The sequence below is a fragment of the Protopterus annectens genome, chromosome 2.part0 (genome assembly GCF_019279795.1).
Source record: "Protopterus annectens isolate FY-2018-M chromosome 2.part0, PAN1.0, whole genome shotgun sequence".
NCBI lineage: Eukaryota > Metazoa > Chordata > Ceratodontiformes > Protopteridae > Protopterus > Protopterus annectens.
The window spans coordinates 330493310-330516420 of NC_056728.1; the positions used below are offsets into that span (position 1 = coordinate 330493310).

Sequence of the window (23111 nt, forward strand, 5' to 3'; positions counted from 1 at the left end):
GAAATGACTAATTTAAGGACTATAATGAAGAGTTAGGCTTCACCAAAGTAAGGGAAATAGAATGGTAAACACTAACTTGGAAATCCCACACTTTTGTGGCAATACAAATTGGAGTGAATATAAAACAGTCTAAGGATTGTACAAAATTTGCCTTTTTGGACAATGGCCTTTATGATCTGACACTGAACCTCCTAATTATGAAGCACATGGATATAAAAGCATAGATACATAATGTCTGCACCTATAAAGAAAAGGAGTGTTAGATCTTTTGAAAGAGTGTGATAAAAATGGGGGAGGTGAAAAAGTGTTGGGAAAAATGGAAACATACTATGTACTAATGATGGAAGGGAATATTGTACTTGGTTGTTTGAAGAAAGTCATTAAGGACAGAGCATTTCTAAGAGTTATTTTAAGAATAATAAGCCCACACTTACAGAAACTTTAAGGTATTTCCATGTTGCCATAGATGGAACAGAGGTAATCTCATATCAAGTATACATTATGTCAAGAAGGGTAAGGAAGCTATTCTTAGAGTAGCAAACTTTATTTCTATGCTGAGGGAAGACATAACTAGAAACAGGGTCATGTTTTATAACTTCATGCTATTTTGATGAAAAAAGCACAAAGTCCAAGATACTTTATAGATAAATGGTACTATTTATTGCCACCGTTTTTAGGGCTTCTATGGAACATGCACTCATCGATCCATATCACAGTAGCCCTGGATACATAGACTAAAACATCAAATAGCTTCAAGTATGACAAAGCTGGATTATCCTCTTCTTTTGGCTTTTCCCAGTTAGGGGTCGCCCCAGTGGATCATGAGTGGCAGTGGAGTTTTAATGTGTCAAGTTGGCAGCCCGACACCCAACCTTCCACGGAAGGCACACACATGCATGCACTCATGCCTAGGGCCAATTTTAAAGTATCCGATCCACCTACCGCGTGTCTGTGGAATGTGGGTGGAAACTGGAGCACCCAAAGAAAACCCATGCGACCACAGGGAGGACATGCAGACTCCACACAGAAGGCACCCCAGCCGAAGATCGAACTGGAGAACCTCTTGCTGTGAGGTGGCAACGCCAACTACTCCACCACTGTTGCTGCCCCGCACTACCATGGCCGACAGAACTGGATATAGCAGTCTAATTAGTTAGGAAAGACTAAACAACTAAAAATGAAGAAGTTGATTCATGAGTCGGTGTGCTTGACAGTATTGTTTGTGATATCAGATTAGATATGTTGACCACTGAAAACTTAACTTCTATCCTACACAAGACCTTTAGTGTTAAAGTGCAGATCTTAAGGATGGTAGAAGACACCAGACAAGAAAAGGTTGGCTTAAGCAGATTGTTTCCATGTTAAGAATTTCACGTCAGCCAGGTTACCTGATTCAAATGGAACAAGTGTTAGTTTCTTTAACAAAAAATAAGATCCTAAGGAGGGGCCATAATTTTACTTGTGCATGACTCCTTTTGACAGCGTTTTGACATGAGACTGCATTAAAAGAGGAAGATCCATGAACAGACATGCTGAAATGGCTGATAAATGAAACTTTTCAGAGGAATAAGAAAGGCAATAGGACTGTAACTTACACAAATATTGTAAAACTAGAGGATAACTAGCCCTGAGTGGATGCTGGTTATGTTGTTAGCACCAACTAGAAAACCTTTTCTATTTGCTAATATATGATTTTCTAGTAGCAGACATTCTTGCTTCCATTAGCACCTGCTACACATATTCAATAAACAGGTGCCTAAAAAGAATGAAACCCTATCAGCCAGACAGGCAATTGAAGTTGATTGATGTTGGGGTGTATCAAACACCCCTGTTCTTGTGTCAGTAGATCCAGTCTGTGCAGAAGCTTGTGGTAATTGACCATAGCCATTTCAAACAGAAGGGAGAAACACAGTTGCTTGGGCCAGAAGGGAGTCACCACAATGATCTTGGAGTATTCCTTCTAAATCTCCAGACATACACTGGATATTAGTGGAAAAGCTAGAAAAGCATATGGGAACATTCCTGTCCAAGGAAAAGAAAAGGTATGTCTTCCAGGCCTTCTTGCATGGAGTCCTGAAACAGAATCTTGCCAGTTGATTATTCAGAGAGGTGGCAGAGGTCTACTTGAAGAAATACCCCCCATATGGATCAAATCTCAGAAGCCCCCCCGATCTAGTTCCCATTTGTATTGCTCTGGTTATTTGTCACACAGTTGTGCTCTGATAGAATATAGCATGCTTGTAGAATGAGACTGCGCAGTGAGGCTCTATCCCAAGCTAACATGACTCGTCTGCAAGGGGGGTACCACCTTGTTCCTTCTTGCTTCTTGATGTACCAGATGACTGTGGGATTGTCCATAACCACTTGAAGGGGTCCTGGGGACCAACAATGATTCAGAGAGTTGAATATCTTGATCAGGGAAAGATCTCTTTGATATTTATGTACCTGCATCTGTTCTTGGTGTCCCACATATCTTCCACTTTTACCCCTCCTGAAACTGCTCCCCAAGCAAGGTCCAAGGTGTCTGTGGTGACTGGCATCTTTGAAACAGAGATGGAGAGAGGGAGACTTGGATTTAAGGACACCTATTGTCTCTAGCAAATGATGTCTCTTCTGACAAGCCCCGACACTAGGAATTGGTGTCAGTACTGGGACCACAGAAACTTCAGATCTCATTGTATTATTCTTATGCAGAGTTTTGTGAGGGGTTTCATGAGAATCATAGAAGCTATGACACCCAAAATCTTAAGGTATTACTTCACAGTAACCAAAGTTTGAACAGAAACCTTATAAACAGATCTAGAGATACAGTAAATCTGTTGTTTCCTGTGGATGAAAAGATCTTTGAACTGAGCTGTCTAGGTGACACACAGAACACAATCCTATGTGAAGTCAAGAAAGACATTTAAATATTCTCTTGGAATATCAGCTTGTGTAAGAGATCTCTTACCCAAGAGAGAGAGAGAGAGGACGAGAGAGAGAGTCTTGACACTTTGGAAAAGGCTTTGCAAAGATAAGCAAGTTGTCTAAATATAGACAAATGTAGATACCATGTAGCTTGCAATGAACTATAAAATGTATGTTAGCTAGACACCTTGTAAAAACCTCTTTGTGCAGTGGATAGTCCAAAGAGTTAGGCAAAGAATTGATAGTGTGATCCAGACACACAAAACCTTATGAAACATTGAAAGCCTGGATGAATAGGGATATTTAGCGTTACCAGAAAACTTGAAAGAGGAAGAAGAGTTTTAACAGATTGTGAAGTGACATCATTTTGAATTTGGGCACTATCACAAACAGATTTAGGAAAGAAAGATCCAGAACTAATCTTCAAGCATTTTCTTTCTTTGGCACTTGGAACATCCTTGAATAAAAAGATTTTCCCACTTGGGAAGGAGGAACTGGTTCTGTCGCTCCTTGGGAAGAACCAGTGGAAGGAAAAAGAGTCTGATTTGGAGGATTAAAGAATGACCTCTGGAAAGGAGGAATTTCTTCCCAGTGTCATGTTTAACCTTGACGAAACATCTTAAGAACCCATCTGTCTGAAAATGTCTGTTGCTAAAGAAAAGAAATGGAGACTCAGACTTGATGGGAAAAAAGAGGGCCAAGGTAGGAGTCACAAGGTCCCATGAATAGTAAATCCGACTTGTTGGACTGTCCCTGATTTTGGTAGGTTTGAGGCTTCTTTTTGTAACCCCCTTGCCATTTTTTTTTGTTAAATGTCTGTTTATACCTGTATTTTGTTAAGACTGTTTATTCTGCTTTTTGCCAAAACTGGATAAGGAGTTAGAGAAGCCCTTAGAAAATCTGGAAAAGGAGGGCTGAAAAATCATAGAGATTCCATGGATCAGCTTACCCCTTTCATCACACTTTTTGATCAGTTCTACAGCATAGGGGCCAAAAATTAAATCTCTATCCATAGGGTAATTTAAAATCTCATATTTAACATTATCTGGGAGGTTGTGAGAATGCAGCAATGCAAACCTCTTCAAAACAGTACCAGTGGCCATAGCCCTGGAAGAAGCATCAAAAGAATCATACCCATACAGCAAACAATTGAGCAGTCATCTGTGCAATAGAAGAAACAAAATTATTTAAAGCAGATGTTTCCTCTCAAGAAGAAACTGCAGATATAACATTTCTAATACTTTCACAGTTAGAAAAATATTTAATATTTTAGCCTGACAATTCAAAATTTCAAAAATCAGAGTTGTAGAAGTATACACTTTTTCCCATATCTATCAATAATTTCCCATCATTATGTAGCTGCGGTGGTGCAGTGATAGCATTGTCACCTCACAGCAAGAGGTTCTCCCATTTGATTCTTAGCTGGAGCGCCTTCTGTGTGGAGTCTGCATGTCCTCTCCATGGTAGAGTGACGTTCGAAAGACATGTGTGAAATGGGCGTGCTTTCGTTGAAGGTTGGGCATCGAGCTGGCACCTCAGCACCACAAAAATCTACTGCCAATCATTAGCTGACCGGAGGTCTGCTGTGGCGACCCCTAACCAGGAAAAGCTGAAAGAAAAACAACATCAGAATGAGTAGGACTGGAATTAACTAATTGTTTATCAGCAGTGGAATCAGCTAAACCTATAGCTGTTGGGTCAGGCTTAGGAATAGTGTATAAGAACGTAAAAGACTGAGGAACACTATATAACCTATCTGTATTTTATGAGCATCTGGCTGACTATCAGAAAAATTGCAGACAATAACACATGCATCCCCTAAAGCAGGCATAACAGGAGGAGTGGGTGTAGGTTCTGGAAATACCTTTTATAACAACTCACAGTATTTTCTGAGGGACTGCGAAACCTCAGTGTTCTCCCACAGGAAACACTGGAACATTCTAGCAATAGACTCATGGAAAGTGAAACCCCGCAGGGAGAATCAGAAACTGAGCTCTTCTCTGAGTCTGAATCAGAAATCTAAGTAGGAAACCCTGCATCTGTCAATTTATCTACTTGCTCAGATTCAGAATCTTTAATCTCTTCAGAAAAAAAACATATCCCTTTTTCTTTTACCAGAAACTACTTTACAAGTAGGATTAATAGCCTGGATTAAACCTTAGGTGTCTAAGGGAATGTGAGGAGAAGTAAACACATGCTTAGTTTTCTTTTTATTTTTGACAGGAACAGGAAAAATAAGGCCAACCGTGTTACTAATGGCAGCAGCTACTTCCCCATGGATGGGAACAGCATTCTGACACAACAGGGAAACCTTCCCTGTTCCCTGTCCCAGGACCAACAAGAGTGGCTCTCCCTTGCCCACAAAGGGGACCCCAACATCTGTAGAGGACATGGCTAATCCCCAGTCCATAGTGACTGTGGGTGCTACACCAGAGGGATCTGGGGTAAACGTTGAGTGATCAGAGGGATCTGGGGTAAAAGATGAGTGATCAGAGGGAACTGAGATAAAAGTTGAGTATTCAGAGGGATCTGGGGTAAACGTTGAGTATTCAGAGGGATCTGGGGAAAAGTTGAGTGATCAGAGGGATCTGCGGCAAAAGTTGAGTGATCAGAGGGATCTGGGGTAAAAGATGAGTGGTCTGACATACAACATATGGACACAGAATTAACTATCTACAGATGAAGCAAACTGCTAACCTGTTGTGGTGGCAAAGGCTATTTTGTAGCTGGAAAAAGGCCCGACCATGGGACCAGTAGCTGGTTCCATGGTCAAGCCAAAAATGTTGCCTCTTTTCTGAGGAAGACAAGTCGCAATAGTCACTTTTTAACATGTAAAACACAATAAAAAGCACTTTACCATCCCCCAAAAGTAAAATAAGCAGTTTCTCCACAGAAAAAAATATTTTTCAGTTACTTTACAAATCTTTAAACTGACAGGAAAAAACAGTGCTCCCATTTAAAGCTATGATACATTCTCATGACGGTCTGTTAAAACATAAATCTCCACACATTAAAATAACTTTCTTGAAGAGGAAAGTAATAAACACAAACAAAAGTTGTAAATGGAAGGTTATTCCCAAAGGGAACTTATCTGCCAGCAAAGGAATAGCACAGAGTCAACCACTGATCCTCATAAGCCTTTGAGAAGAATACTCTTAATAAAGCTTTTAAGGGCTTAACACTCAGACTTGTCTTTGTCAGCTCGGCATGTGGAAGGTACCCTAAAGCTTTGGAACCTGGCTGGCTGTTCTGTCTTTGGCAGGATATAACCCATATAGCTAAAGCTACTGCAACAGTGATTAATATGATGCAAATCTTCCCAGAGGCAAAAGATGAAGGTTATCTTTGCACCATATGATAATATTGCACTGATGGTTGTCGCACCCAACAAACAACAGAGCTACACAATCCCATCCAAGCAAACAACCAACAGTGTCTGGCAACCTGTGCAGGTGATTTTTCTGGGCTGTTAGGATGATTAATGGATTTTTTAAGTGACACACTGAGCTAGTATTGTCATTTCACAAACCTGTTGTTGACCAAGAAGGCAAAAAAAGGAGTCCACAAAAACAGCTATGGTTAACATCTCTACTCCCATCATACCTTTTGCCTCTGGAGAATTGAGAAAAGGCATTTACAGACATGCATTCATTCCTGAGAGGACTTGTAAAGTTGGACTTGATTAGCTATATTGGAGTCACTGGATGTGAAAAGAGGACATTTATCCTTAAACAGAGAATAAGGGGACAGCATGAGCTAGCACTATGGAAAAATGTCTTTCCCATGCATAATAATATCAGCCCTATTCAAGGTTTTCCTTTTTCATGTTGGAACATTAATCACTGACTGTACTTTAATTATTCCAGTAGATGGTGAGGTTCCCAGAGGCAATGCTCCTTAATTTTGACAACCTCCTTAGGCCAAGTTATTTCATCCACTAGAAAACAGATTTGCTGTATTTTTTGGGGGGTTTAGAGGAAGGTTCTTTCGTCAGTGAAACCTACTGCTGCCCTCTTCTGTTTCACATCTGGCCTACAGTATATGGAGGAATTATTCTTGCACGTATAAGTCAGCTAACCATATAACAGTGCCTCATATGGTGAGAAAAAGGTGCCTTCATCCTTTCCTGGTTATTACTGGTAATATTTGTTTCTACTCAGTATTGGCAGTGTCCCATAAAAATTAAATTTAAAATGTTAAGATTAGCTTCTGCAGTAAATAAAGCTAATTGTTTTGGAAAAGGCACATATTCATTCTTTGGATGAGAATTCACAGTTTCATCATCTGAGATGGTGATGGTTCCTGTGGATGCTAAAGATTCATGCCATTTATAGTCATAGAGGTGCTGAATGTCATTACTGACTGGCCAAGTTTCCCGTAGCTAGTATTCATACAATTCCTATGTTCACCTAAAAATGGGACACTGTCAAAATGAGATACATCCACTCACTCACTCACTCAGTAGAATGAAATAATTATGTTTTTATTTATTTCTTTATTGCAATTTGACTATGGTAGCTGTAACAGAAATAGAAAATAAGAATCTAGACCAGTAATGAAAACAGATTTCTATTCCTTTTTTTTTTTTTTTGTGAGAAGGCAAAGTTGAACATTAATGTATCCATTAGGGTGCCTTATAAGGACATTACACTCTCTAGTATTTGATTGGTTTCCATTTGATGGCAACAAAATAAAAGTTAGCAGAAATCAGTGCTCAGTGTGGATGGATCAGTTTTGATTTTCGAAGATTCTGCTAGCCTCCTTTGTATGATTGCGTTGGAGCTGTTAATGCTAGGCCTACAGTCATCAGCCTAATGGTCCATTTAGGATTTCTGTCCATCGGGAAAGATGACAGGTAGATAGCAGAAGTGAGACAAAAAGAGGTCAAAGGTCCATACCTAATACAAATTGCTGAGGGGAAAGCATTGTCTGGTAACCTGCTAAGAGAACTTGTTATAAGGAAGGATTCTGTAGAACCACAGCTTGTTCTTCTCATAGATTCTAATCCATTACAGATAGATGACAATGGAGCCATCCAAGTCCTGTATGACCATGGAGCCTTCCATATCCTGTACGACCATGGAGCCCTGATGTATTGTAGATAGATGACAATGGAGCCTTCCAAGTCCTGTATGACAATAGAGCCCTGATTCATTGTAGATAGACAGCAATGACCCTTTCCCAGCCCTTTATGAGCAAGAAGTTCTGATCCACAATAGACAGATGGCAGTGAAGCCTCTGATCTTTTTACAACCATAGAGTTCTAATCCATAGTAGACAGATGGCAGTCAGCCTTTATTGGCCCTGTCTGATCATAGAGTCATGATCTGTATTAGACAGATGGCAGTAAAACCTTTTGAGCCTTGTACAAATGCAGAGTTCTAATCCATAGTAGATAGATGGCACATCTCATTACCATGGGTTTTGCATCCAGGAAGAAAGAGGTCATCATCTCTCTCTACTCTTCCCTCATTAGATCAATCATCGAGTATAATGCCCCATTTGGCATGTACCTCACTAAACACCTGCAACAGCTGGAACAGCCACAAAAGTACCCAATGAAGAGGATCCTAGGCTTTAAACACATGCTCTACATGGACAGACTCAAAAAACTTCAGCTTTCCTCTGTCTCATATCGTCTATTAAGAGGCGATCTCTGCTTGACTTACAAAGCCATGTCTGACCCAGCCCTGTTAGAAATGTTACAACTAAAGAAATCCCAGTCTCCCCACAACACATGCTCCAGGGACCTCAACCTCATTACCACAATCAACAGAACATGCTGGAGGGACAGGTTCATAACCGAGAGACTGCCCCTGCTCTGGAATAGACTTCCCATACATGTCAAGCTGAGCACCTCACTGGCCCTTTTCAAGAGAAATCTTGATAAGTGGATGGGAAATAGAAAGTTCACCCCGGGGATCACATCCGGGAACTAATGGTAGCATGTTGTCAGGGCACTTCTATGGGCTAGGCTTGTAAAGGCTTCGGGGCCGTTGGCCTAGTACACACCTATGAACCTATGAATCTCTTTTAGCTCTGTATGATAATAGACTTATGATCCATATTAGACAGATGGCAGTGAAGCCTTCTGAGCCTTGTCTGATCATAGAATTCTGATCCTCAGTAGAAAAATGGCAGTGAATACACACATACGCACATGTTTTATATATATATATATATATATATATATATATATATATATATATATATATATATATATCATATATATCTGCACATCCCAATAAGGGAATCTTGCAGAAGATACCTACACTTCAAGGCTACATGCACTGCCCTTTGGCTTATCTACTGTGCCCAGGGTATTCACAAAGTGCTTAGCTCCAGTCATTGCATTTTGCAGGCAAAGAAATATTCAAATATACCCATACCTGGATGATTGTCTAATTCAGGCAGAAAGCCAGGACATACCATTAAATCATCTGGCATTTGTAAAGAAATTGTTAACTTCTCTGGGGTACACCATAAACAAAAATAAATCACATCTTGTACCCTGTCAACAAATTGTATTCCTGGGAGCAAGCTTGAATACAACTTCCCAGATGGCCTACCTTACACCAGAGGAACAAGTTTATTTGACAGCCTACTTCAAACTACTGGCCACAAAGATCCAACTATCTGCAAGGAAAATATTGCAAGCCCTGGGGTTCATGGCCTCCTGCATTGTACTAATTCCATATGCAAGACTGCATATGAGGAAACTACAATGGTATCTAAAAAGCCTATGGGGTCAACATTCTCAGGATCTAGAATCAATGATTCCCATCATACCTTGCCTACAGATAGAGTTCCTTTGGTGGGCAGAGGCCTGCCACCAAATCAAGGGACTGCAATTCACTCTACCCCCTGCCACCCAAACCCTAACAACCGATGCATCAGACTATGCATGGGGGGATCACTTGGCAGGGAAGTGCATTCAAGGCAAATGGAACCCAAGTCAAATGCACCTGCATATCAATCAAAAAGAAATGTTAGCTGTACAGAATACTCTGGCAGCCCTCAAGGACCACATTCTTCCAGGTCAATTATTGGTAAAGATGGACAACACCACAGTTATGTGGTACATATGCAAGCAAGGGGGAACCCACTCATATCCTCTCTGCAGACTAGCCATGGCTCTGTGGAAAACAGCCTTGAGCTACTGAGTGCACCTATAGGCTCAATTCCTGCCAGGAATGCTAAATACACTGGCAGATGACCTAAGCAGAAATCTCATGGACCCACATGAGTGTAAACTGGAACCAAAGATATTCAACATGTTGAGAAACAAATGGGGGAGCCCAGAGATATACCTGTTTGACTCCCCCCAGAACTACCACTTGGACAAATTCTGCACAAGGACTCCCCACAAACAAGCTTGAAAAGTGGATGCCCTGTCCTTCACCTGGGAAAGCCTATAAGTTTATGCCTTTCCCCCTCTGCCTCTCCTCTCCAAGGTACTACTAAAGATGAAACTGGACAAACCAAGGACAATACTGATTGCACCAGACTGGCCATGCCAACACTGGTACCGCCTCTTTCACAGTGTGTCAATGCTGGCACCATGGCACCTGCCTCAGATTCCTGCCCTGCTGTCCCAGCAGGAGGGCCAGATTCTGTACCCACAGCTTCAAACCCTGAACCTGGCAGCCTGGCTAATTACCTGATCTCTCTGTTACCATCCCTCAGTAAGCAAGTGATGGATGTCATTCTGGAGGCAAGGAGGCCTAGTACTAGAATAGCCTATGCTGAAAAATGGAAAAGATTCTGTTCCTGGAGCCAAACTCAGGGGATGGGCACAGCAGCACCCAATTTACCTCAGATTCTTCAATACTTAACAGAGATGCTTCACAAGGGCTTTTCCTTTTCCTCCATCAAAATTCATGCCTCAGCCGTTTCAGCTCATTACAATACAGAAACACCCCTCTTCTCTCATCCACTGCTGAAGCAGTTCCTCAGAGGGGCCAAAAACTTAAGACCACCCAGGAGAGCCCCTACTCCAGCCTGTGACCTTAACTTTGTACTGGAAAAGCTCACTTTACCTCCCTTTGAGCCAGCTGCAAATGCAGAGTTGAAATTCCTTTCTTGGAAAACAGCCTTCCTTCTAGCCATCACTTCAGCAAGAAGGATGTCTGAATTACAGGCTCTCATGGCAGTATCCAGTGTGGCCCTTAATCAGTCCATTCATTTGCCAACCTTCTTTTCTAATCCACAGAACAAAGGGGAACAAATACTGCACTCCTTGGACATGCACAGACAACTTAGATTTTACTTGGACAAGACTAAACCTCTCAGGAAATCTGAACAGCTGCTGGTTGCATTTGTTGCAGGGGTAGAGGGGAAGGCCATTTCAAATTAAACCATTTCTAAGTGGATAGGCCACTGCATTCATTTATGCTATAAGCACCATGGAAAACCTACCCCACAGGGAATAAGACCACATTCAACCAGGGCTGCATCTACCTCTACAGCCTTTCTCAGAGGTGTCCCTACCAGAGACATCCTAGAAGCTGCTACCTGGAGTTCTGTGCATACCTTCACCAAGCATTACCACTTGCCAATTTTTTCTAAATCCAGAGCTGGCTTTGCCACTGCCGTCTTGCAGGGCCTTATAGCTGGTCCTAATGCTATCTAATTACCTCCTCCCATCCTTAGCTTTGGGAATCTACCCAAATGTGATGACTGCAGCAGTGAAACATGAAGAACATAGTACAGTTGTGTGCACTTACCATAAATGTAGATGTTTGAGTGTATTTACTGTTGCAGTTCTGGTTACCCTCCCTCCAGCCCCCTGACTTCTATTGACTATACATCTATTCTTGTTTGCTATGCTTAAACTTTTTGGTGTATTTGCTTTTTTGTTGGAGGTGTAACCTTGTATGTAATTGCTTCCTATTATGGGGGCACCTGACATCTGGGGCAAGAAAAACTGATGTAATGGCATCGGCTCCATGCTTTATACCCCTGACTACCTGACGTCATGGAAGATGAGACAGCAACTGACGTAGGACTCAAGACTTGGATAATCAGGCCGACTGAGGGCTACTGCAAGCAAATAACTCAAATGTGATGACTGCAACAGTGAATACACTCGAACATCTGCATTTATTGTAAGTGTACATAACTGTACTTTTCATTCCCAGAATGCTCTAATCCCAGCTCATAGAGATGTAAGACAGCAGCCTGAACTAAATCACCTGGGAGGTACATGTTTTAATGAGCATGGAGGATATACTTCTGATTTAGGGTACTTACTATGGATCATTTTTGTGTGTGTGTATATGTATATATATATATATATATATATATATATATATATATATATATATATATATAAGTATATATATATATATATGTGTGTGTGTGTGTGTGCGTGTGTGTTTATGTATATGTCTGTGTGTATGAATGCACTGTGTGTATTTTGTGTATGCATGCCTGTGGCCCATGCATGTGTGCATGTGGTATGTATATGTGTGTGTGTGTGTATGTGTGTGTGTGTGTGTGTGTGTGTGTGTGTGTGTGTGTGTGTGTGTGTGTGTGTGTGTGTGTGTGTGTGTGTGTGTGTGTGTGTGTGTGTGTGTGTGTGTGTGTGTGTGTGTGTGTGTGTGTGTGTGTGTGTGTGTGTGTGTGTGTGTGTGTGTGTGTGTGTGTGTGAAAGTAGCAGGCATTTATAATTATAAGGTACATCTAGACTGATTCCTTTTATGGGGGGTGGGGGGTACTGCTGATGCCAGTTTCTAGGATGCATCGCCTACAGATAATTTAATCCTTCAAGGTGGATTTCTAAAAGAGATTTAAAGTGTTTTACTATTGCTTGTAAAAAGTATGCTGTGTGGAATACAGTAAACTCTCAGTTAACCGGCACCCATGGGGATTGGTAGATGCCGGATAACTATAATTTCTGGTTCCTTGAGAGTTACTATTAAAAATAGGCCCGACTAATACTGTACCGTATACTATTTGTTTGGTTTGACTTGTTCTCAGGTTGGGAAGAGAGGGAATTTATACCTAGATTCCTTTTTAAAACTCTAAATATGTAAGCTATGTTTCTGTGTGTGTGTGTGTGTGTGTGTGTGTGTGTGTGTGTGTGTGTGTGTGTGTGTGTGTGTGTGTGTGTGTGTGTGTGGTGGGGGGGGGACATAAAGTGCAACACATGAAAATTGTACTGTATTTCTTTGATTTTTTTTTGCCATCCATTTCCTGGCTTTGCTGTTAATACACGTGCCTAGGAGTTATGTAATCAGAATGAAAGGTAAAGTGACTGTACCTTCTGACTGACTGAACTTTTGCTGCTTCTGTTCTTGCTCACATAGTTTGCTAGAAAAACATTGATATCTGTACTTACCGTTTAGTTACCTATTTATTTCAGGGAAGACAGAATAGGATGTGACTGATGAACATAACATAATTTATTTCACCATTTGCAGACCTAACTGATGCTTTGGAAAATATTCTGCCAGCTTTACAAGAGGATGGAATACAGGTGTGGGTGGCTGCGAAACAGTCCTGCTTGCCCGGTGTAAACAGCCTGCTTGACAAGTTGGAAGATGAACCAGATGACCCAGTGCCACCTCATTTACTGAGCCAGATAAACCTCATGTCAACGTTTCTTTTCATATTTACATCTGGAACCACAGGTATAACTGCTTTATCAAGTTAGTCAAGGCCGTGTACTGCCAAGCACAACGTCTGTTTCAATGTGATAGAATGACCGAGTATGTAAAAGTAAACAGAGAGCAGCAGCACCATGCAGCCTGTTTAGAACATGTACGTAGGCCAGTTACTCACATTTCTCCTGGACATTAAGATGTATTCTGTTTTGCTTAAGGGTCTGCCTTTAATAGGTATAGCTAGATATACTGGCAAAGGTTCAGCTTTTCTTGGTGACTGAGCTAATATCTTCATTTAGCCATTACTTTTTAGTTACTGAGTAAGCAACACTTTGCTTTAGTACCTAATTTGTCCTTAGCATCTTCTTGGCAGGTCAGGGATCACATAAAATTAACACACAAGACATGGCATTGCTGTTAACATTTAATACAGATAACAACACAGTGCTAGCACTCATTTATTGTACAGTGAAAACGTTTCATTAGACTACAGAATACTCCAACCAGGGGCTAACAACTGTAATATCTCCCTAGTGAGTTCAGTACAACTTCTAAGAAACAAGTGAAAATGCAACCTCAATCACTGTGAGTGATGATACAAATGTCCAATGCAGTAAAATGGCCTCACCACAGTAATTGAAAGGTTCTAAAATGTTAACAGCCTGTGAGTGCATTTATTTAGTGCAAAAAGTTCCCAGCCAGTGCCCCAGATGTCCACAAACATTAACTGTGGTGGGCATTTTTGCTGCTACTAAAAATGCATCTTTTCAGTACCTTGAATTATTAGCCATGTTTGTAGGCTTGAACTACACATCAGAAGACTATCCTAATGGACTCCAGTTTACAAAGATGAAAAAAGCATGGAACACAAATTATGCAGTGGCATTAATGCCATTATATTATAGAAATGAACTATACCAGGCTTATTTTTAATCCATATATTTGCTCTCAGTGAGGATCCCTAGTTTAATCCCATGGATTGTGCCTCATGACCAAATAGTGTCCCCACCATTTGTAAAATATGAATTAACCACACCCTGCCATGGTGTATTGCCATAATATTCTCATAAATAAATGGCAACTTACTATTATCCTTAGTAAGTCACATGGACCTCCCCTTCTGCTCTCCTTTTACCCATCTTTCATTTTTACTTGCTTCCTATGATATTTAACAATGGCTCAGGTCATGCAGTACCTATTAGTTTTGTATTATTCTTGACACTGGGTGTCTTTATCAACACAGAACCTCATATTCTAGAAATACTGATAGTATAATTTGAATGGTCTCATTGAATGCTGAGCTGTCATTTAAATCTTCAGTTTCTGTTGTCAACCTCACATTATGCTGCATCATACATTTCATAACATACATCTCAGCAGTGGGTGTCTCATAACATACAATAGTTAAGTAATTGAATAATGCACATGCAAAACAAAATCATGGTGACACATATACATAATGCAAACAAGCAAACAGCTAGCCATGCATGTGTTGAAGTGTCTTACAACTTACAAAAATAAAAGTGAAAGACATCAATCTGCTGCCACCCAAAAAAATAAGTAAAATAAAATAGAATAAACCTCAAGTATACAACAAATATATAGCCAGAGATATCTGCATACAAGTGCCCTGCAGTATACAAAACATTAAGAGAGTAACATCAGTTTATCACCATTAACACAGAATAAAAAATTGCAAACTGAGAAGGATAACATAAAATGACTAAAATAAAAGGAAATAAAGATAAAACAATGTATATGTGTGTGTGTGTACACACACACACACTCACACACACACACACACACACACACACACACACACACACACACACACACACACACACTATTCAGTAATTCACCAAAAAAACAGAGAAAACAGATTACTTGCTGCTACCCCCCATATCAAATGTGTATAAAAATGCAAAGGAAGCATAAATAATTATAACAATAAATAAAATTTATACTTCAGATGACAGGGACTAATGCAGAACACACTGCTTTTTTCAGTTTAGAAATATTTCCGGTCACTTATGAATTGTGACTGTTAATTACAAAGGACAAAGCCTGAAATGCTGGAGTGACTGCATGATATCTTGAAACTGCCATGGTACAGTCAATTTAATGTAACTCCAAGAACACGTAGCTGTGCTGTCCTTCTAGTTTATCGTTTATAGAACTCATTGTAAAACACATGCATTGATAGCATCTGGTATATGACACAGGTATTCTGGTACACTTAATCCATATATTAAAGTGAATTTAACTAAAAAAGCACTACAAGAGTGTTGTGTTTCGTCATGATTCGGTTTTCACTTGTTTAGTATATAGTTCTGATTAATTTACTGTTATTCTTTAAAGGTCTCCCTAAGGCTGCATATATAAGCCACCTTAAATCCGTTATGTGCCTTGCCTTCTACTGGATTTGTGGAGTTAGCAGCAACGACATCATCTATCTGGCGCTTCCACTGTACCACATGTCCGGATCTCTACTTGGCATTGGAGGATGTATAGAAATTGGTAAGATACTCTTCTCATTAATAAATAAACAAATGTGTGAGAAAAGGAGTTTCAGCACATGAAAAAGTTAAACGAAACAAATGGCAAAGAGACATATGCACAAAAAGAAAAACAAATGTTTTGTGTGTTCCAAGTATTCACATGCTTTATTTCAAGACTGCTACAATGCATTTTAAGAAAATTATAGCCTCGACTAAGCACAAAAGAAAACGGATCATCGCTACTAAGATAATGTAAATGGTAATGTTTATTTCTGAAACTTCTGCATATTTTTCATGTTAAGGATTGCATGTTGGGAACTAGTATTGTTTATGTGAGTGTGGGCAGTTAAAATGAATGCAATGCAGGATACCGAGTTCTGTACTTCTAACAGATTATCATCAAAATCATGGTTTACCAAAAACAGATACACCTTTGCAGTCACATATGCTGATGCAGTAAACATTTCATGGAAGTCAGGGGAACAATCTAAATTCTTGTTTTAGAAGCTGTTGACATGCCTTTAGGATTGGTTACATAAAAAATAATGAAGTGGGACAGGAGGCCCTGACATAGCTTTAGAGAAAGATACATCCTGAATGTAAGAAAAAAAAATTCAGGACTGGTTTCTTCTTGGGGTCTAGAGAAGGTGAAGAAATGTTGTAGTTGCATTAGGAATGTTTACTGAAAAATATGGGCCACTGTGCTGTGTCCTTTAGACTTAAATTGTTTGTCATATTCCATATATAACTTGTTCACAATGAATTTTATGTTTTATTCACTATGATTTTCTACTTTCTTACTTATGGTTAGATGAACGTGAAATGGTTAAAAATACTCATGCAGTCAGCCTAATTTTGAGAGCTTGGCCATTCACATTTAGCATATTTTAGATTTTGCTCTGTTTATAGAATTTAAGAACATTTATATTGAGTAAACTCTTCAGAATATTAAAATATTTAAAGTAAAAAAGTACGGACCCCGGGAACTATCCCCTTATATGCCTGACTAGCTTGGTCTGCAAAGCTATTAGCACATCATCATGGATCTCATTAACAGAGACATTGGAAACCTCCAAACACTGGACCCTACCCAGTTCAGCTTTGTTAAGGGCAGATCATGCCTCCTAAACCTGGTGGAATTCTTGGAGGCAGTTACCAAGGATATAGACGAGTGAAAGGTGGTCCACACAGCTTACCTAGACCTCGCAAAGGCCTTCAACCACCATTCAACTCACCAGCATGAACATAAACCCCTATGTCACGAGATGGGTTACCAACTGGCTCATGGACAGAACCCACATGGTAAGAGTTGTGGGAGCTAGATCTGACTCTAACTTAGTTACAAGAGGCATTCCCCAGGGCTCAGTCCTAGGACCCCTCCTGTTTAGCATATACTTCTCAGAGGTACAGGCAAGTGCAGGAGGACTATGGCTGACCAAGTTCACAGACAACTGGAAACTAGAGGCTATAATTGACTCTCCGGCTGACACAGACATCCTCCAAAAGGGTCTCACTGAGACAGATACCTGGTGTCAAAACCATGGCCTCAACCTAAATGCCAAAAAGTGCATAGTCATCCCCTTTGGAAAAAAAACAAAGTACCCACAAACTACCACATAGGTGGTAGCCCCCTAAATACAGAAGACGTAATAAGGGATCTGGGGACCCAAGTAGATAGTAACCTCTCCTTTGATAATCACATTGCCAAAGTGGTTAGACAATCCTTCTATATGGCCCACCTAATCACAAAAGGGTTTGCATCCAGATCGACAGAGGCCATTGGGCCCCTCTATGCATCACTTATCTGACCCATCATAGAGTACAATGCCCCATTTGGGATGTACCTTACAAGACACCTGCAACAGCTGGAAAGACCACAGAAGTACCTCACCAAGAGGATCACTGGCCTCAAGCAGATGCCCTATGCAGCTCGACTGAAGAAACTCCAGCTGTATTCAGTTGCATACCACCTATTCAGAGGTGATCTCTGCCTGACATACAAGGCCATGTCCATCCCAGAATTGATGGACATGCTCCACCTAAAGAAAACCATATCCCCTTGAGCCACACGCTCCAGGGATCTAAACCGCACCTCAGCAATAAATAGGAAGTACTGGAGGGATAGACTCTTGTCCCAGAGACTTCCCATGCTCCGGAACAAGATTTCAATCTACATTAGTCAGAGCTCCTCGCTAACCCTCTTCAAGAGAAACCTTGACGAGTGGATGGGAAACAGAAAATTTACCCCAGGGATCACTTCAATGGCTCTGCTAGACAGAGGCACAGGGAACTAATCTAAGGGGGCGACGAAAGCCAACACATTCTGGCTAGGCTTATAAATGCCTTTGGGCAGATAGCCTAGTACCAACCTATGAACCTATGAACCTAAAATAACCTGGGAACTGAAGCACAGGCTAAATGAGTATAAACTTTATTAAAATACGGTAAGTGCTTTCACACCAAATAATCGCAATACGTTTCATCAGACCAGAAAAGTTGTTACAACAATCTCTTTAAAATTCAAAGTAAATGGATCACGTTAAAAACAACCAATCAACTGCCTAAAATGTACACAACTGATTCATTTATGCATAAAGGTATGCCATTCATAAAAATAAAGTAACAAAAGCACATGACTAAAAATATCCAATCACTATAATTTAAAGTGAACACCCTTAAAAACAAATCACTTTTAGAACTCTCCCTTTTTAAGAAACTCTTATATACCCAACTGATGCTAAACAATAATTCTTATTACACTCCTGTAATACTTAATAAATTTAACCCCAACTCATCCCCCTCTTGTACTTGTTGTCCCTATCCGAGAGCGGATCTATTACACATTATGTGATATTGCAACCACTCTCACAAACTCTGGTGCTCTCTAAAAGTTTGTCTGCAAAAAATGGGTTACTACACCTCCACTCTTTCGTGGGAAACAGCCATTCTTCATATTCCTACCTCCAAATTATCTAAATTACAACTCCACATTTTAATTATTCTTTGTTCACTTATTAAACAATACATCACTAATAATTGGATGGATCGCACCAAACTTAGTTGGAAAAGTTTCAAAGAGATGGCTTACAAACACATTTCAGCTCATAAATTCATTATAAAGGGTCCCAAAAAGAGAGCCTATTTTAGTAAATTATGGAAAAAACTTATAGATTTAATTCTTAGTGAATAACTTCCCATTCATACATTTAGTGCAACATGTATCCTTATCCCTGTTAATTAACGGAGAACCACTGTTAACTCAATTAATATTATTTTTTACTACTTCATGCAATACTCCTGTAGAGGAATTGTAGCACATTATGTTGTAAATATTGTATATAATTGTTTTTGGTTAAACTGATTACAATGCTTTCCTTGTGTTTTTCCTTTCCTTTTCATATGTACCACTGCTAAACTGTTTGGTTACTCATAATATCCTGTAATTATTCAACGTTTCATTTTAATGTTCATAACTGCAATGTTTTCCATTTTTCTGTATGCATTGTTTCATATTATGGAAAATAAAAGAAATATCTGAAAAAAAAAAAAAAAATCACTTAAACAAATTCCTAGCATAACAGTGGTTTAATGGACAGATTAAAATTTAAGCCCACACACTTTATATGCCCACAGTGTAATAATTCATCTTAACTCATGTTCTTCTGTTTTTTTAGGTAAATCACCCAGCCTCATATCCCTACACAATCTCTCAACTACACTAAACTTAAAATTATGTGTAGCATCAGTGGCTAGAATATGCTTGGCCACAACACTTTGAAAAGCACTTCTGTTGATGCTGTACAAGTGCTTCTTAATCATTTCACATAGGGTCCTATTTGTTTTTACGACGGAAAAAAAATCTACAAACTTTACAGACTGCCAGATATACTAGATCTTTCACATTACAGTCTGCATTTACCCTAAAGCTACATGTAACCCCACTGTTTGGATGTAAAAATGAGCCACTTGTATGAACATAGTTACAATATTTACAATTAAGACAGGGGCATGTACCTACAATCTCTATAGATGGACATTCTTGAGTTCGATTATTCTTATAGCAAAGAAGTCTCCTAAAAGACATTTTATTCTTAAAACAAAACTGTGGTGTTGTGCCTACCAATCGTTTAAGATGGTCATCAGTCAAAAGAGTTGGCCAGTTCTATTAAATGATCAAAAAAAATTCTATCAACATCACTAGTAAATACCATAGTGACAGTAACATACTGTCTAGGCGATGTCTGACCATGTTCCTGAATATTATGAGGGGTTCAGAAATATGGTTTCTCTCTTCCCATCCTCATGGACTTTATAGATCAGACCATATCATTCACCTCTTTGTGTTTATATGCCCTGTCATTAAAGTCAGAATGCAATCGATCCAAGTCCTCATAAAAAGGCCATTATCATTATTTAGCCTTGACATCATCATTCCTTGTCCCCTCAGGATATTATTAGAGATGTAATGAGGGTGCATGCCATCTCTGCTAAGAACATTTTTCTTTCACAGACTTTCCTAAAAAGAGTAATGTAAGATCACTCTTACGTATAACCCTGACTTCTAAAAACTCAATATTATCCCTTGAGAAATGATAAGACATCAAAAAAACTGGTTGTACTATGTAAGTATTGTACAAATTCATATAAGAATTCAGTGGTGCCTGCCCATATCATATATAAATCATCCACGAATCTCCTGTAAAACTTAAAAAAAGGTTGAAAATGCTCCCAATTCTGAATATTGTCAATTTCCCATTGCACTAAAAACATGTTGGCATAGCTATTGGCACATGAAATGCCCATAGCTATGCAAGACCTTTGCAAATAGTACACACCATTAAAAATAAACACATTGTTCTCTAGGATTATCTCCAGAAAAAACAAACAGATAACATCTAAGTGTACCCAGTCTGTTTGACTGTTAAACTGCATATATGTCCTAACAAGGTCTATACCTTGCTCATTCAGAATGAACATAAACAACGAGGTGACATCCAAGTTCACCATAAGGGAATCTGCTGATATTACATTAGTACTTGCATACTCATATAAATCCTGTGCAAACTGTTTAGTGTCCCTCAACACTAATTGTGAGGTCTCAAGTATAGGCCTTAACTATTTGTATATTGGTAGGTGATGTTTGCTGACAGGGTATGGCTTCCTTTGAAGTTTAGCCACGATACAGTGGATGTCCTTGCAAAGATCACTTGTAGAAAGTTTATACACAGTATTTTTTTCACAGATATTTAAGGTATTGTCATTGAGTACTGGAGTATATAGTTCTTTTTTTAATTACAATGCTAGATGGAGCCATCACTATCATTTATTTGAAAATAAGCCCATTTTGTGCCTTTATGCCAAGTCTAAAGTGAGATCCAGCCTGTTAAAACATCTGAGAAAGATATATTGCTTCCCAAAACCTACTTTTAGCATTGTCAAAGGATCACTGAATTGTTAAATTTTGTAATAGATGTATGTTTTAAACAAATTATGTGTGTTTTAATTTATCTGTTTAAAACTACTCTGTAACTAGTACTACATAGTAGTAACAAGTAGAGATTTTAAACTTAAGTTGCAGAAAAGGATAAAGGTATGGTTAGTGAAGAGTGCTACTAGTGGGCATAAGCATACAAATGGGAGGGTAACTGAAGTTATTCAGCTTAAGGGTAAACCTCTGCAATATGTGGTGGAAGGAGGAGGAACATTTTTTTAATTAACATAAGGGTACACAGCTCAGGAACCACTGGGCTTAATGGACAATTTCAAACACTCTGCTTGTGCTGTGCTGATGAGGTCATAAGAAGGCTGAAATATGCATATCCACAACTAGTGGGGTTTGGCTTTATTGGCTTGAAATTGTCCATTAAAATGATGAACAGGTCACGGGCCTTCAGAATCACCAATTAGCTGAAACACCTGGTGTTCATAAGGGTTATTTGCATATACCCCATGTGGCTCTGATTCAAGAGGTTTGAGAGGTCACTCATTGGAAGTTCCAGCTTGGCTGGAGTTTTCATTTAGTTTTTACTGATTGATTTTTCTGTTTGACTTTCTCACTCATTATTTTAGTTTATTTGGGATATTTTGCAGTCACCCTAATGATAATGGACATCAGTTGGGTATAACAGCACTGTGCTTCTTAAACTTATTCAAACATTCTGCTTGTGCTGTTCCGTTCAGATCATAACAAGGCCAAAATATGCATATCCACAGCTAGGAGGGTTTGACTTTATTGGCCCAAAATTGTCCATTAAAATGACAAAACAAGTCATGAGCATTCAGAATCGTCAATTAGCTGAAACACCTGGTGTTCATAAGGGTCATTTGCATATACCCCATGTGCCTCTGATTCAAGACATTTGAGAGGTCACTCATTGGAAGTTCCAGCTTGACTGGAGTTTTTATTATTTTGTTTTTACTGATTGTTTTTTTTTTTTTTTTTTGTGTGACCTTCTCACGCATTCTTTTAGTCTATAAGAGCATTAAAACAATAAATAAATTAGGTCAAAGTTTAAACTTTAGCCAACATACATATTGCCTACAGTGTACTTAAGCAATATAGGTTATCAGTGCAGAAGAGTTTAACAATAGCAGCACAGGGTCATGAGATGTTCGGCTTGTACAGTTTTACCATTATCATTCCAGAAAAAAAATAATGATATTGTAATCTGTGGTTAAATGAAAAGCACACATAGAAGCATTTTGTAAAGAGTATACATTTTCATTCAGATAATATCATTCATTATATCTGCCTCTGCACAAGAACATTTCTTCATCCTTGGTTTCCATCAGGAGAGTAACAAGATGGATCTCTTTAGTTAACGTATGACAAAAGCAATTTGATTTCATTTTTCTCCTTCACAGTAATTTTCCTGCTTTTTTTTCTGTCTGCTCCTCCAGAATTTACAGCTGTGGCCCGCCTGAAAGTAGGAAACTATTGCCTTACTTACTTACCTTGCAGTTTCAGGACATTGCTGCTGCTGCTGGTACATATGCTTAGCATACCCTCTCAGCTATCCCTGAGTTCACAGAGCACCCATAGTTTTACCTCATATGTTTGCTCTGTCCCTTGTAAAAGGTTTGATTTTAAATCACTGGG

The 23111-nt window shown here is 39.3% G+C and overlaps 1 protein-coding gene across 1 annotated transcript in view; it reads left to right on the forward strand.

Annotated features, from left to right (window-relative positions):
* LOC122793088 (long-chain fatty acid transport protein 6-like) overlaps window positions 1-23111 on the forward strand; it is a 335770-nt gene that overhangs the window by 170856 nt on the left and 141803 nt on the right. Inside the window, exons 2-3 of the mRNA XM_044060809.1 lie at window positions 13332-13541; window positions 15873-16031. Of these exons, the coding sequence (XP_043916744.1) occupies window positions 13332-13541; window positions 15873-16031 (369 nt within the window). The remainder of the gene's footprint in view (window positions 1-13331; window positions 13542-15872; window positions 16032-23111) is intronic.